Raw genomic sequence first — 14,914 nt, 5'->3', positions numbered from 1 at the left:
ATGTAAAAAAATTGTTGCAAAATAAAAGTTCACATGTTTAGACTATATAATATAATTACCCAGGTCAATGGTTCCCTGATTCCATGTTGTAATTTATTACTCATTAATGGTTATTTATAATAATAAAAATAAACTATTTTCACACGCTTTACGGAGTTAATCAATTAGTTTAGATGTCATCATTCGGTGTATCAGTTTAGACAAAATTTTAAAAAAATCAAAAGTCTTACTTCACATAGTAAATTATTATCTAATTACAAATATATAATAAATTATGTATTTGTATAACTTTGAATGAATATTAATAATGTTAATTCTAAATAAATTATTCTTTAAACATTTATATTGAACTCAAAATAAATAAATTATATGTAAATGGTTGCCCTCTGAACTTTCTAGTACCCAAAAAATAATAAATGCATGTGAAAATGAATCTAAATACTTTAAAGTACAATAGCTATAGGACTTTTAAATAGTAATACAATACACCACAATATTTATTGTAACTTTTTTATCAAAACATTACAATAGTTATTGTAATTGTTTTACATCACAGAAATTTAATACAAAAGTTTTAGGATTTCGATGTATTGTTAGAACAAAAACAATACAATAGTTATTGTAACTGTTTTTCATCGCAGCAATACAATAAAAATAAATAATGTTTTAATTACATCTCTGGTATTACAATATAATATCATTGTATTGTAATGTGTTGGGATTAAGTTGGGAGTTACTAGAAAAAAAAAGAGTTATAGACCAAGAAAATGGTTGACAAAAGACTTGAAAAATTGTATAATTCAAGAAAACATAAAGAGATGGGAGAGAATTCCAAAGGCTTGAAATGTGGGGGAAAAAGCAAGGCGAAATAAATGTAGTAAAGTATAAATTTTAAAATAATTTAAAGTAAATAATAAACTTATAAATGAATTGTAGTGAATAATAAATTTTAAAATAAATTGTAGTAACTAATGTTTTAAATAAATTTTTGTAAGCAAAGTTTTATAATAGTTGAAATATATTTTCAGTTTTTATAGAATTTTTTTTAATCCATGATAAAAATATTTCTGTTAAAATTACTACTATATGTTTATCATTTTCTTACTTTTACTTAAATACCAGCTTTATCAAATTATATTCAAAGACACTGTAGATTTTTTATTTTGTCTCATTCAGTAGTCTAAGTTGCTGTCAGTGAATGTTCTATCAAATACTTATTGATTAAAAGTTGAACAATAAGTTCTGACTTTAAAATTGTTTTAATTAATGGAACTAAAGTTTTAAAGTTATTTAATTTAAAGTAAAATTAAAATGAATATAAGTTATAAAAACAAAGGGTTACAAAAAATTTTTAATTGTCCTAGCAACTTTACTGTACCTAAAATACTAATGTACAAATGAAAAAATATACTTTACTTACTAGCGATTTCTTCAGTATCAATGATCAGCATTTTTACTATGGTATAAAATATTGTTATTCTATGTATTCAAGAGCACATTTTTATTGTAATTCAGGTTTCACAAACTACTTTGGTCTGAATTTGGTTTTTCTTCAGAGTATTCAAATGGATTGATAGTTGGTGGTACAGATAGTGGTGATGTGTGTGTAATTGATGCATCTGCTGTGATATCTAGAAAATATAAATCATGTAATGTTCATACTCTAAGTGATCACACAGGGCCTGTACAAGCTTTAGACATAAACAAATTTCAAAGTAATCTTATAGCATCTGGATCATCCAGTTCAGAAATATTCATTTGGGATCTAAAGCATCCAGAGCAACCGCTATCTCCAGGAACTAAAACAACTCCACTAGATCAAATCAGTTGCTTAGCTTGGAATAATCAAGTGCAACATATTTTAGCATCAAGTACACCAACTGGCAGAGTTGTTATTTGGGACCTGAAAAAGAGTGAGCCAATTATTAAAATTGGTGATCAATCAGCAATGGTAAAATATTATTTCTTTAACAGTTTAAAGTTCGTGTTATTATTTAAGTTAATTAGTTATAAAATTGAATTATTCATCTGTGATAAGGAATGAAAAATCATGCTGAAGTTTATGTCAGAGAATTTCTTTCTTTGCTTTTAAAAAAAAATTTAACATTTAGAAAAAGTTATTTAAATAATTTTTTTTTAAGTTTTTTTGTCGCTGTCATTCCTATTTTGAAAAACACTAAAGATCACTCTGATTCTTCAAACTATTCCCCAATCAAAATTTTTGACTAACAACTACTATCATAATTTTTAACAGACTCTTAATATTGTTAATATCTTATTCTCGCATATATGGAACACACATATAACAGTTTTCTTTTCACTAGCAACTTTCAACACAAAAAGTGCCTACTCAAGGCTGGGAGTAACTTTGTAAATAAATAAAAACATTTATATAGTATTTTGTATTTTTTTTAAATTTTTTCTAAATTTAAAAACATAATAGTATAACACACACATACACACACACATGCACATATACAAACATGCATAATGCTTTTTTTTTATATATATTTAAATTTTTTTTAACATCTGTTTTTAAAAATTTGTTATTAGTTTCATTATAAATCAATTGCATGGCATCCAGATGTGTCTACTCAAATTTTGATTTCAAATGAAGATGATCGATATCCAGTTATTCAAGTAATTTCTTTTTTGAGAATGAAATAAAGTATATAAAAAATATAATATATATATAAAGATAATAATTATAATAATTACCACGCTAATGTCAAATGTTATTGACATTAGTGTTATTTACAAATGCAATATGATATAAAAAAAAAAAAAAAAATTTTATTTTTTATTTTTACGTTTATTATTACTTTTCCATCAAAAATGAAAATTTTTCCATCAAAAGAAGAAAAAAAGTTGTTATATGGCGCGCAAAAAAAGAAATCATAAAAGAAATTTAATAAAAAAACTTTTTAGCTTAAAAAATGATACACGTTGAATTTTATCTTATATTAGTGCCACAGTTATATCTATATAAGAATTTACACTTGAAGCAATATAACTCTTGCAATGTCTATGCTTATATTTATAAGTTTTAGTTAAGAAAAATAATTTTTCATAATAGTTACATCAGTTTTATATAATCAACAGATTGTGCACTATCAAAAAAGTGAAAACAGAAATTTTCTTATAATTCAGAAATTTTTTTTTTAAAAAAGTTTTTTAAATTCCTTGTAAACATGTTATAACACTGCATAAAAAAAAACATGTTGTAACTTATAACACAACATTAAAAAATATTTATAAAGCATGCGTTTAACTTTTTTGTTGTAAGGCAAATGTTAAACGACAATAAAAAATGTAATGATAAATTTATTTATTTAATATTAAAAAACAAAAAACGAAAATTTAAGCAAAATAGACATTCCAAATGTCAGGCCTTGTTAAAAAGCGTTAAGCAGCTTGCATTTTGCTTGCAAAAAGGCGATTTGCCTACGCGTTCAGCAGTTTTGCGTTTGACAAAAACTTTTATCTTTCAGAATATTTAAATTATCTTTAGATATTGTTTATGTGACCTTTATTCAGAAGAAATTAAGTCGTAAGCAAAAGCATTTAACCGCAATTGTAAACTAATAGATTTTTTGTTAAAGAAACAGTTTGTTTAATAGTTTTTATGTTGTTAAAAATTAGTTGAAGTGTTTTAAATTTTATCTTAAAGAATTAAATATATAAATTGCTTTTAAATATATAAATTATTTTTTGTCATAATAGTTTAAAAAATGCACAATTTATTTTGATGTAAATATTTTATTAATAAGATATTTTATTTTAAGTTTATCGTCAATTCAATAGTGTAAAGTTTTAATGGTGTTCGTTTAATTTGTGAAAATAAACTATGATCATAAATATGTTATCGGTAACTGATAAAGCTCTTTATTGTTTAAAAACACTATTAAAAAGAGTTCACAACAAAAATAAAAAAAATTTGTTAACAGTTAATAAAATAACCAAAAACCAACTGTAAAATTATAAGAAAATAAACAAATATTATGATACGTTTTATGAAAAAAATATTTTTTTCAAAATAAAGTTTAGTTCATAGTTGAAAATGATAAAAATTATTTTTCAAATAAGAACTAGGACTTTATTTGCAACTTTTGTTATAGTGAGAAAAAAAAACTGTCTGTATGATATAACGTGTTACTATAATATAATGCTATAACGCGTTACTATAATATAACGCGTTAATAAAATAACTTTAATTACAATGCGGTACTTGAAAATACGCAAGTGGCGCAATATAACTTCTAACGATGCAAAATATATTTGCTGAGTTGAGTTACTTTGAAATGCGTGATGCGTTTTCGTTACACAGTGAAATCTCATAACAAGGCCTGAAATGTACATATACATTTATAAAATAACACTTCTAGATTTGTTTTTCCTAATAGTAAATTAAACTTGTTTTGCGGTAATTTATTTTATTGCGGTAATTTATTTTATTGCAGTAATTTATTTTATTGCGGTAGTTTAAAAAAGTTAATAAAATGTTTATAAATAAAATAAAAAATAAAGATAATTGTTGTTTTGATTATGTGATAGTAAGGAACTCTTTTTCAATTTGAGAGTGATCATAATATAAATGAAATAATCATAAAATAGATCAATAAATAAATAAAAGGTTAGATGTAAAAAATAAACATTTTAATGGTACTTAAAGTTTAATGCCATTTTCATCACTTGCTGGGTTGTTTTCAAAATTTAAAGTAATAAAATCTTTTAAAGTAATAAAACAATTGGAAGCCGTATTAATGTCAAACAAAACAAAGAATGCTGTATTAATATGCAATGATTGTAAGCTGGTATCCAATGATACAAAACAGTGAATTTATTTACTAATAAAAAAAATGTACGTGAAGAAATTAAAATAAAAGGAACTAAAGAAATATAAATTGCACAATGATGTCTCATTAATATTTATACATTAGTTTCTATGTTTATATAAATGCTTTTAAGATTTTCCAGATCTTTTTGAATTATGGCCATCTAAATGTCTAATACCAACTGCTGCATCAATTCATTTTTGACATGTTTATGGGGCAAAAAGTCTTCAATTAACTGGCCATCAAGCTTTATACGCATTATATCTTCTAAGGTGTTGTCATTTAATTTAGTTTGCAAAAAAAATTTTTTTAAGTTCATTCAAGAAAAACTGCATTCCCAACTTGCCATTGAATCACTGAAAGTTAGCATAATCTCTAAAAAAACAATTTTATAGTTGCCAATTCAGATTCATTTTTCAGTTATATCTACAGATATCTCTGTAAACAAATTCACTGTTGAGCATTACAGATATCTCTGTAAATGCTCAACAGCGAATTTGTCGTCAATTTAGAAACTTTCTCCCTGAATAAAGACCACTGCAATACACATAGTTCAATGTGTCCAGTACAGCAAATCTTGCATCAACTTTACACAAAGTCTTACAAATTAAAATTTTTCTCTCTGAATCTCCAATGATAATGTTGTTAGTGATTTAACAATATTTCGAATATTTCGAACAAAATGTAAATAAAATAAAAATTGTTTCATAAAACACAAAAATCCTTTAGCTTTCAAAACTACACTAAAATCGTTTAGCTTTTTTGTGTAGTTTTGTCTTTCTGCGATGAATGATAGTAAAAGTGGAACAAACTATTGATGCTGTCATCAAACTTCTTTAAATAAATATCAAACTTAATTGAGTCTAACACAGAATGTTCCAATCTATGCGCCATGCAATGCGTATATACAATACTGGGGTTTTTATTTCTTCATATTTTAGTTTGAACTATTTGAACTATTTATCTTTTGTTTAAAAAGAAAATTGCTTTCCATTGCATTTTTTTAAATAATATTTCAGTTTTATCCAATAATTGTATTTTGAAGTCTTTAATTGATGGTATCGGAATGTTTTTGACTGAATATCCAGTGTTTATTTTTGGATTATTATCACATTTATTAAAGAGTTGATTATTATCACATAATCAAAACAACAATTATTTTAATCCATATGTTGAGCACTCTACTTAAGTCTCAGATGTGATAGAAAAAATAAACTTTAGATATTCAGTCAATAACATTTCAATACCATCCATTCTTTAATGGATGGTATTGAAATGTTAACTTAAAAATACAATTATTGGACAAAACTAAAATATTAATTAAAAGAATGCGATGGAAAGCGTTTTTCTTTTTAAACAAGAGTTCAAATAGAACAATTTTTATTATAACTACGGATTAAAAACATATAATCATCCAAAACAAATTATAGATATGCTAGCTTTTGAGAAAGATCTGATATTGTAAAATTGACCTGATATTGTAAAACACATTAAGTTTATTGATATTATAAAACACATTAAGTTTCGAAAAGTGCACAGCAGTTTCCAAAATAAACTAAAACAAGATATAGACAATATTCAAAAATCTAATCTAACCTATACATATGCTAATAAAACATTCAATCTTTGCAATTTATCTAAAAATGATTATAACCACTTGTTAAGAAATGCCATCACATCAAGCTACAAATTAACTCAAAAATAATAAATAAAATAAATATAGAAGGTAAATGTCTTTTGAAAAATCATGAAGTTTTCAATAAAATTGACATTAATACGTTAATACAATTGTTTTATTTCTTTAAAAGACCATAAAGATAATTTTAAAAACAACCATACTGTTTGTTTATTGAATCCTGCTTAAAATGAAGTTGATAGAATTAGTAAAGGTATTCTTTCTAAAATTAATACAGACTAGGGTGGTTCTAAAAACAACTTTTTTTAAAAATGACTGCTGGCACCCCCTAAATATGTTGTATATAATAAAAAAATGCTGAATTTAAAATTTTTTTGAATAAAATATATTTTAAGGGGTTGCTGCTGACCCTAGAACATTAAATAGGTCCCTAATATTATTAAAAAAAAAGCTTTTCATGTTGGGTCTCAAACAAAGCAAAATTATATAAAAATTTCAAAAATAATGTTCATTTTATAAAAAAACATCGATAAAAAAATTATAATCAGAAAATTTTGTTAAATTCCCTATTTTTCGTTTGTAGTTAATAAAGGTAATTTTCTGTTCACTAAAATCTAAAATAAAAATTTAATTATAAAACAAACAGTCAAAGTTAAATACAGTTGTATGCCAGGTGTAAACATAAAAACAGATTCCTTCTTTCCCAATTTGACACTGGCAATTAGTAAAGTTGTTTTTTCCATATTATATATATATATATATATATATATATATATATATATATATATATATATATATATATATATATATATATATATATATATATATATATATATATATATATATATATATATATATATATATATATACACAATATTATATATATATACACAATATTATATTATATATATATATTATATTATACTATATATATATATATTATATTATATTATATACATATATATATATTTATATATATATATATATATATATATATATATATATATATATATATATATATATATAATATATAATATATAATATATATATAAGGGCGGTTTTTTCTTTCTTTGAATTTGATATCGCACACCCTCTTATTTGGTGAGATTCAATAAGAAAAGTTCACAGATAATTTTATTTTGCAAACTGATAATGGGAAGTGGGGACCACACCTGCTTTGTAACCCCTTCAGAACCCCGTTTTTGTCTAAAATGACATATTTCTAAAATGTATTAAAATCAGTCAGTGTTATTTTTACATGCATCAGTTTTACTTATTAGGGTTATAAAAATTATAAGAATGTATATAGCAATGACCTATTCTCAGACTCCACCCTAGAAATGATAGGTCTTGGACCTGTTTTTTAAGCCCTTTTGAGACCCGTTTTTGTCTAAAATAATATGTTTCAGAAATCTATTAAAATCAGTTTGTGCCACTGTTACATGCATCAGTTTTACTTATTAGGGTGATAACAATAAAACAAATGTATATAGCAGTGACCTATTTCCACGCTGCACCCTCAGGGCGCCAGGACCCAGACCTGTTTCTTAAGCCCTTTTGAGACCTGTTTTTTTTGAAAATGATAAATTACTGAAATGTATTAAAACAAACTATTGCCAGTGTTACATGCACCAGTTTTACTTTTAGGGTGACGACAAGTGTATGAATGTATATAGTGGGGGTAACTTAGGGCAAGGGGAAGGCGGTAAAGATACAAAAAACTGTTATAAGTACTTAAAAAAGGTCCTTTTTTAACATTTCTTCAGTTTTTTTAATTGTGAGTACCAGGGGCCCATATGCCCCAAATGGTGTCCCTCTACCAGCCATTTCTACCTCAGCCATAATTGAAATTTATAAATTTAGAAATAACAAAAAATATCGGTAATGAAACTTTTAAAAGAGTTAAAATTTTTCTTAAGCATTCAAGAAATCATATCACAAATAACAAATTTTAAAACTATTTGGATGAAATAATACATAATTTAATCAAACCTGGTTCTATGATACTCAACTACTTGGTAGAGAAGCTGACGTTGGTTGTCATTTTTTGTCAAAACTTCATTAAATTCTATGGCTAATTTAACTGCCTGTTCTGCACAGTCATTAACTACTTTCATGGCGCAAACTATTTTACAAGCAGACTTGTAGTCAATTAGCCCAAGTTTTAGGAGATGATGTTAAGAATTCTTTTGGTAGATTGAGAGAGTCAAACAAGTTCATTGGGTGTCGTGTAACAAAGTTAGCTATAGAAAGTTTAGAGAATGTATAAATCTTGTTCGGAGCAAGTCTTCTATTGTCACCTGGCAATGGTTCTTTTTGTAAGGCATTTACAATATCCATTTTCTCTTCAACAGAAATTTTATCACTGGGAGAGCAGCTAGATCTTCACTTAAATAACTGAAGTTTAATTTTAATTTTTGCAACATTTGCAACTTTGCTGTCAACTACAACAACGACAATAGCTCTCAATTAATTTTAAAAGAAGGTGTTTCTGTTGTGAAAGGTGCTGAAAACCAGAAACATGCATATATTGTGGTTATGAAGAGACATATTCTTCTCAAAATCCTAATTTCTTTCTCTGTGATATTTAACTGATGACAAAAACCAGAAATTTTTAAACAGTATATACCTTTAGCAATCCATCTTGCACAATGGTAAGCCCCAAGAATGCAAATAGTTGTATCATTATTTTCTCCCAAAAGGAGAAGAGCTAGTCTTCCAAATTCTTTATAATCATCATGTGGTTGCGTTTCCTTTAAGTATTTTTTCAAATTTTCCACCACATCGGATTTTCAAGATGCAAGCCACTCTTTTTCAAATTACCAAAAAGTTCAATGTTTGGTCCTTTTGAAACAAAAAATGCATCAAACACTGCATTTGCACAGATTTCAAGAACATGATGTCGACAGGCTAAAAACAAAACTCTTCAATTCATTGACTTCTGTATTGCCCCATTATGACTTCCTGTATTACTTGTTATTGCCTATTGACAGTTATTGCCCCATTATGACTTCCTGTATTACTTGCAGTTATGTCAAAGCAAAGACCTGCAAGATGCTCCTCAATGCCAGGCCATTCATGAATGAACTCAACTACCTTTTGTCCCATTAGAGCGCCAGTACCAGCAGGTATCTCAGGGATCCCTAATAATTTCTCAATATCCAAGCCAGATACAACAATTGGCAGACATTCATGTCTGGTTCTAGCAACATTCGACAACATTTTACCATCACAATGAGCAACTAGCGGAACCAAGGGTTGAAAATTTTTTTATACTGCTATTGCAAGAGATTCACGGGATGTAGTTCGAGCTTCCATTAAAGTGAAATATAAAAGTGTTAGTTTATTTACATCAATACCGATTGCAGCTAGGGCTGGTGTGACAACCATCATTGCTTGTCGTGGTGTTATTTTTTGTTCAGTCTAATGCTGCATGAAAGAGTTGATTGTCAAGAATACAATGTTTGGATGTTGTAATCAAGAGATGACTAGTGCCCATAGTAGAATGTTTTGAATTATTTGGACGATTAAAAGCTTTTTGTGTTTGAATTGACATATCGCAGTCAGAATTTTCATCCAAAGAGTAATCTGAATTGCTATTCATTAATGTATCTGTAGATATAATCTTACTTTCTTTATGTTGTTCAAAGCGCCTTTTTTCTTCAAGCTTGCGTTTTCTGTATTTTATAACTGCTTTCTTATACATTAAGTCTTCTGATGTCGTTAACATCTTTCGGGGACCTCTCTGGTCTATCAGAAATTGTTTATCTTCATTTATCTTGATGAGACAATGCCATTCACCATGGGCAATATCAAAAAGTGTATACATCTCGGCAGTGAATTTTTCTTGATAGCTATGTTGAGTAGCTGATTTTCTACTTCTGTGCTTAGACACTTGGACATGTTGCTTCTGAATACTCTTTAGTTTAGCAACTACATGAGGTTTTGCTATAGTTGGAATATTAGCTTTAAACCAGAAAATCATAACTTCATCTGCTACTGTGTTGCAGGATATTGAAAGAGTTGACTTTTTGATTATCATTTTATAAAAAACTCTACATAGGGCAACACCACTTGTTGGCAACGGACTCGGCCCATCTATAGTTGAGAAAATATGTCCAACTAGCCAAACATTTGTAGTTGAGCGTGTTGCTTTCTCTGAACCAGCCATCTTCTTAAGTAATATTTTTATATTTGTTACTATAATAGATAGAATATAATAGAAATTTAATATATATAATTATATGAACCCCCCCCCCCCCTATTTTCTCTACCTTTTTCAATAAGACAATTTTTGATAAAACCGTAGAGGTTAAAATTAAAAATTAGCTGATTGATATGGCCAATGTTGGTATGTCAGTTACAAAGAAACTTCTTCTTTAGGGTGCATCTATTTTAGCACATAAAATGAATCTTGACCAAAAAGTAACTGACACTCGTTGGTCACGCAATTTTTTCAATAAACATTCAACACTTTTGATTCAAAAGGTTTAGACACTTTCAAAACAAAGAACACTTGTTTCCAAACAAGATATTAAAATGTGGTTCTAAAAAATAACAGAGTATATGGATAAAAATGATTTATTGTCTATGTTTGAGGATTCTAATCGAATTTGGAACCTTGATGAGTCATCTTTTGATGTCTGTGTCCATCTATTAAAAATGCAATTGGACAAAAAAACAAATGACTGTATAACATCACTGCAAATAGCGATAAAGAAAATTTCTTAGTTATGATAACAGTAAATGCAAGTAATTTATTTGCACCATCTTTGGTTTTGTATCCATATGAACGGCAAATTCCACCAGAAATTGCAGCTGACTTTCCTAAAGATTGGGTTATGGGTAAATCAGCCAAAGGTTAACAGATGTCCCAAATATTTTACGATTATATAACTGGACCTTTCATTGAATTTTTAAGGAAAAATAATGTCCTACTGCCAATAATTCTTTTTATAGATAGCCACAAATGATATTTGACCTTAGATTTGGGACAATTTTGGAGAGGAAATAGTATTGTCATCATTTGCTTGCCATCTAATTACACCCATTTTGCACAACCATTGGACTGAGTTTACTTTCATATTGCAAAAGAAAATGGACAAAATAGAGGGTGTTGATCCCACAACTTGAGAAAAGAACATGGTTCTAGAAATTCCATTAGAGGAAATTCCATTGAATTTAAAATAATGAATTGAAAATCAACAATTGAATATGATGAGACAGCTTTAGCACCAGTTCAAGGATCTTTGCAAGCAAATGACAATGTTTTCGAATCAATATTTGTTAGTCCAGAAGAATTAAAAAAGTAAAAAAGTACCAAAACAAGCAACAAAAGTTTCATTAGTCATTACACCTGACAAATATATTGCTAGATTAGAGGAGGAAAAGAGAGCTAAAGAAGAATTAGAAAGACAGAGATTTGAGAAAAAGCAATAAAGAAAGAGAAAAAAAGCTGAAAAAGAGTCTGAGAAACAGAAAAGAAAGCGAATTTGGCTAGAAAATTTGAAAGAAAAAGCAGCTAAAAAGTCTAAAACTAAGTAAAATTATATGTAGAATAATGGAAAGGAATTTTTAACTTTATATTATACGTAGAATTAATAAATCTGTCAGAAAAATGTCTTTAGTGTATTAGTCATTTTAATATTCAAGAAATATATAATTCAAAACATCAGAACTTTCTTTTTTACTTGTTAGGACATTCTTTTATTCTAAACAAAATTATAGCACTTTCTTCTTGTCATCACCTTGAACTACATTAATTATCAATCATCAATAATTAACAATCTAATTAAAAATATTTCCATTTCATTTGGCGCTCTTTATTAATTTTTTTTTGTTTGCTTTAGCCATGCCTTTAAAAAAATATTTCATTACACAATTATTGGCTTATTTTAAATAAACTATTTCAATTGACTTTTGGTCATTTCCAAAAAATCACACACAGAAACACGTATATGTTTTGTCTATTATTTTTATAATAATAAAACTAGGGATCTCCAATTTGCTCTCATTCAATTCTAACCTATATAAATATTTTGTAAACAAAAAATGATTTATATTAGTAATGTTAACAAAGAATAAATTAAGCTTGAAGCGGAATCACGCACAGAACAGAAAAACTCAAATTTTAGTTACTAGATAAATAAACTTTAATTTCTTGTAAAATATAAGTTTTAGCATTATATATATTTTTTAAATAATGTTTTAAACATTAGTAAAGCTTTCCAGAAAGTTACAGGATTGTATCATAGAGTTACAGCAATTGTTTAAACGCAGTTCATGAATGATCACTCATGGAAGTTATGCACAGAAGTTGCAAATTTGTTAATTTCATGTAGATATTTTTAAGAAAATAAATTGCTTGTGAGTATTTAAAGTGAAATATTATACTTCTACAACTCATATATAATATATTTTTGATGAGAAATGGCAATCATCAATTATTTCTAGATAAAGGATAGTGTTTTGAAAATTGTTGTTTATTTTCAAACTTTAGTGATATTATTACGAAAAAAAAATAAAATGATCAAAATATATATATTTAACTTATTCAGGTATCCTAAAATATGTTAAAAATATTTTTGCTATAAATGTTTTTTAAGAAAATCATAATAGTATGCATATTGCTTTAAGTCCCAGCATTTAATTGCTTAAACAAATAAAAATAAAAAATCACATACAAAAATGCAAATGCCTTTTTGGGTTTTTCATTTTACAACAGTACAACAGTTACAACAGTAATGGTTTTCTTTTATAAACAACTTTGCGAACTTAACCATATTGTCATTAATGCTATAGTGATATCACACAGTATTTCACACCAAGAATTTTTGGAAAAAAAACTCTCTGTACTGCATATCTGTGTTACAAAAGAAAAGAAGAATTTCTTTTTTTTTTACTAATTCTATTATAACTTTATTATAGTTATAAAATATTTATATTCACATTTATAATGCTAAGATTCTGCTTAAAGCAAAAAAACTAAAAACAAAACAATTGTTGTAGTATAAATTAACATATATTATAAAGTTGACAAGTTGTAAGCCATTCGTAAAGTTAAAATATAATCTCAAGCACTACAAAAAATATCAGTATTTTTTACAAAAAAAAAAACAAAACACTTTGTAAGGAAAAAAAAATTCAATTTGAAACTCAGTCTTTGTATTTGATGTAGTTTACACAAGAATTTTTAATTTTTTCTAATTAATATCTAAAAGTAAAGGAAAAAAAAAGTGGTTTATATTTATGATAAAATTATACTTTTACGAGAGTTAATGTATTCTAGTATTTAGGTAATTGATTTTTTTCTCTATTAAGTTATTTTTTTTATCTAAGTTTTTTTTATTAGCTTATTTTTTCTATTTAAATTAAAATAAATAAATGTTAAACAATTTTTAATTTAAATTTAATTTGTTTTTAGTTAAAGTTTATATTGCTATAGTTTTTAAAATGTTTAAGAAAAACTGAATGTTTATAGCACTTCTTATAGATGTGGGACTTAAGGTTTGCATCTTCCCCAATAAAAGTGTTGGAGGGTCATTCAAGGTTAGTTGTGATTTTCTTATACATATCAATGTAAATATGCTGATTTAAATGTACATTTAGGGTACATTATACAAAATCTTATTTAAAAAGAGTATTTGGGGAGTGATTTCGTTAAGGTTATAAGTTGCAATATTTAACTCAAAATTTTTTATAAAAATCAATTTGAAAAATGTAAAAAAATGATAAAAACTACATATTTACAACAAAGCTTTAACAAAAATTTACTTTAACTTAAATCTTTTAAATTTTTAATTAAGTTCTCATTGTAATCTTTTGTAATCAAGTTCTAATTGTAATCTATTTATAATAGAGCACAGTACTAAGTACTTGTTATTTATAATCGAGCACAGTATTAAGTATTTGCTTAGTATTAGTAGTGGAGTTATTTTAAAAGATGACAACTAAAATATTTTAGTTGAATTTTTCTTGTAATTTTATACTATGTTTTTAATGTTTTTAGTTTTACAGCAAAAAAGAAACAAGTTAAAATTAAAATATTGTGTTATAAAAAATTCAAAATTAAATCTAGAAGTTTCTCTATAACTAATTTGACTAAATACTTTGGAGGAGGAAAAGATTGGTTAGAAACTGAAGTTCCTACATTGAGATGTACTATAAAAAGTTAAAATTGGTAGATAAAATGTAGGTGCAATATATTACTTTGTGTTGATGAAGAGTTCACATTTTATTCATTTGTTCTAGAGGCATTGAAAAAATTGTTTTTGGTCAATTTGCATGTTGCATACAAGTGTCTTTAAAGCAACTATTTGCAAATCTTAACCTCTAGACCTAAAAACTCCAAAGATGGATGTAATGGGCCCATAAGATGACTATAATCAAAGCATATTAACCAAAAAAATCAAAAAGGTTTAAACCTATTAGTCAGATTGATCCT

The 14,914-nt window shown here is 26.3% G+C and overlaps 1 protein-coding gene across 2 annotated transcripts in view; it reads left to right on the top strand.

The window, feature by feature from the left end:
- The window catches only part of LOC100197954 (protein transport protein Sec31A), a 102,849-nt gene that overhangs the window by 8,459 nt on the left and 79,476 nt on the right, over nucleotides 1-14,914 (top strand). For both annotated transcript variants that reach the window (XM_065813433.1, XM_065813432.1), the window contains exons 4-6: nucleotides 1,516-1,951; nucleotides 2,554-2,640; nucleotides 13,964-14,019. In XM_065813433.1, coding sequence (XP_065669505.1) covers nucleotides 1,516-1,951; nucleotides 2,554-2,640; nucleotides 13,964-14,019 — 579 coding nt within the window. The remainder of the gene's footprint in view (nucleotides 1-1,515; nucleotides 1,952-2,553; nucleotides 2,641-13,963; nucleotides 14,020-14,914) is intronic.

Source organism: Hydra vulgaris, chromosome 12 (genome assembly GCF_038396675.1).
Source record: "Hydra vulgaris chromosome 12, alternate assembly HydraT2T_AEP".
Lineage (NCBI taxonomy): Eukaryota > Metazoa > Cnidaria > Hydrozoa > Anthoathecata > Hydridae > Hydra > Hydra vulgaris.
Note: the sequence above shows the minus strand (reverse complement) of the source record. Positions and strands in the feature narration are given on the sequence as shown.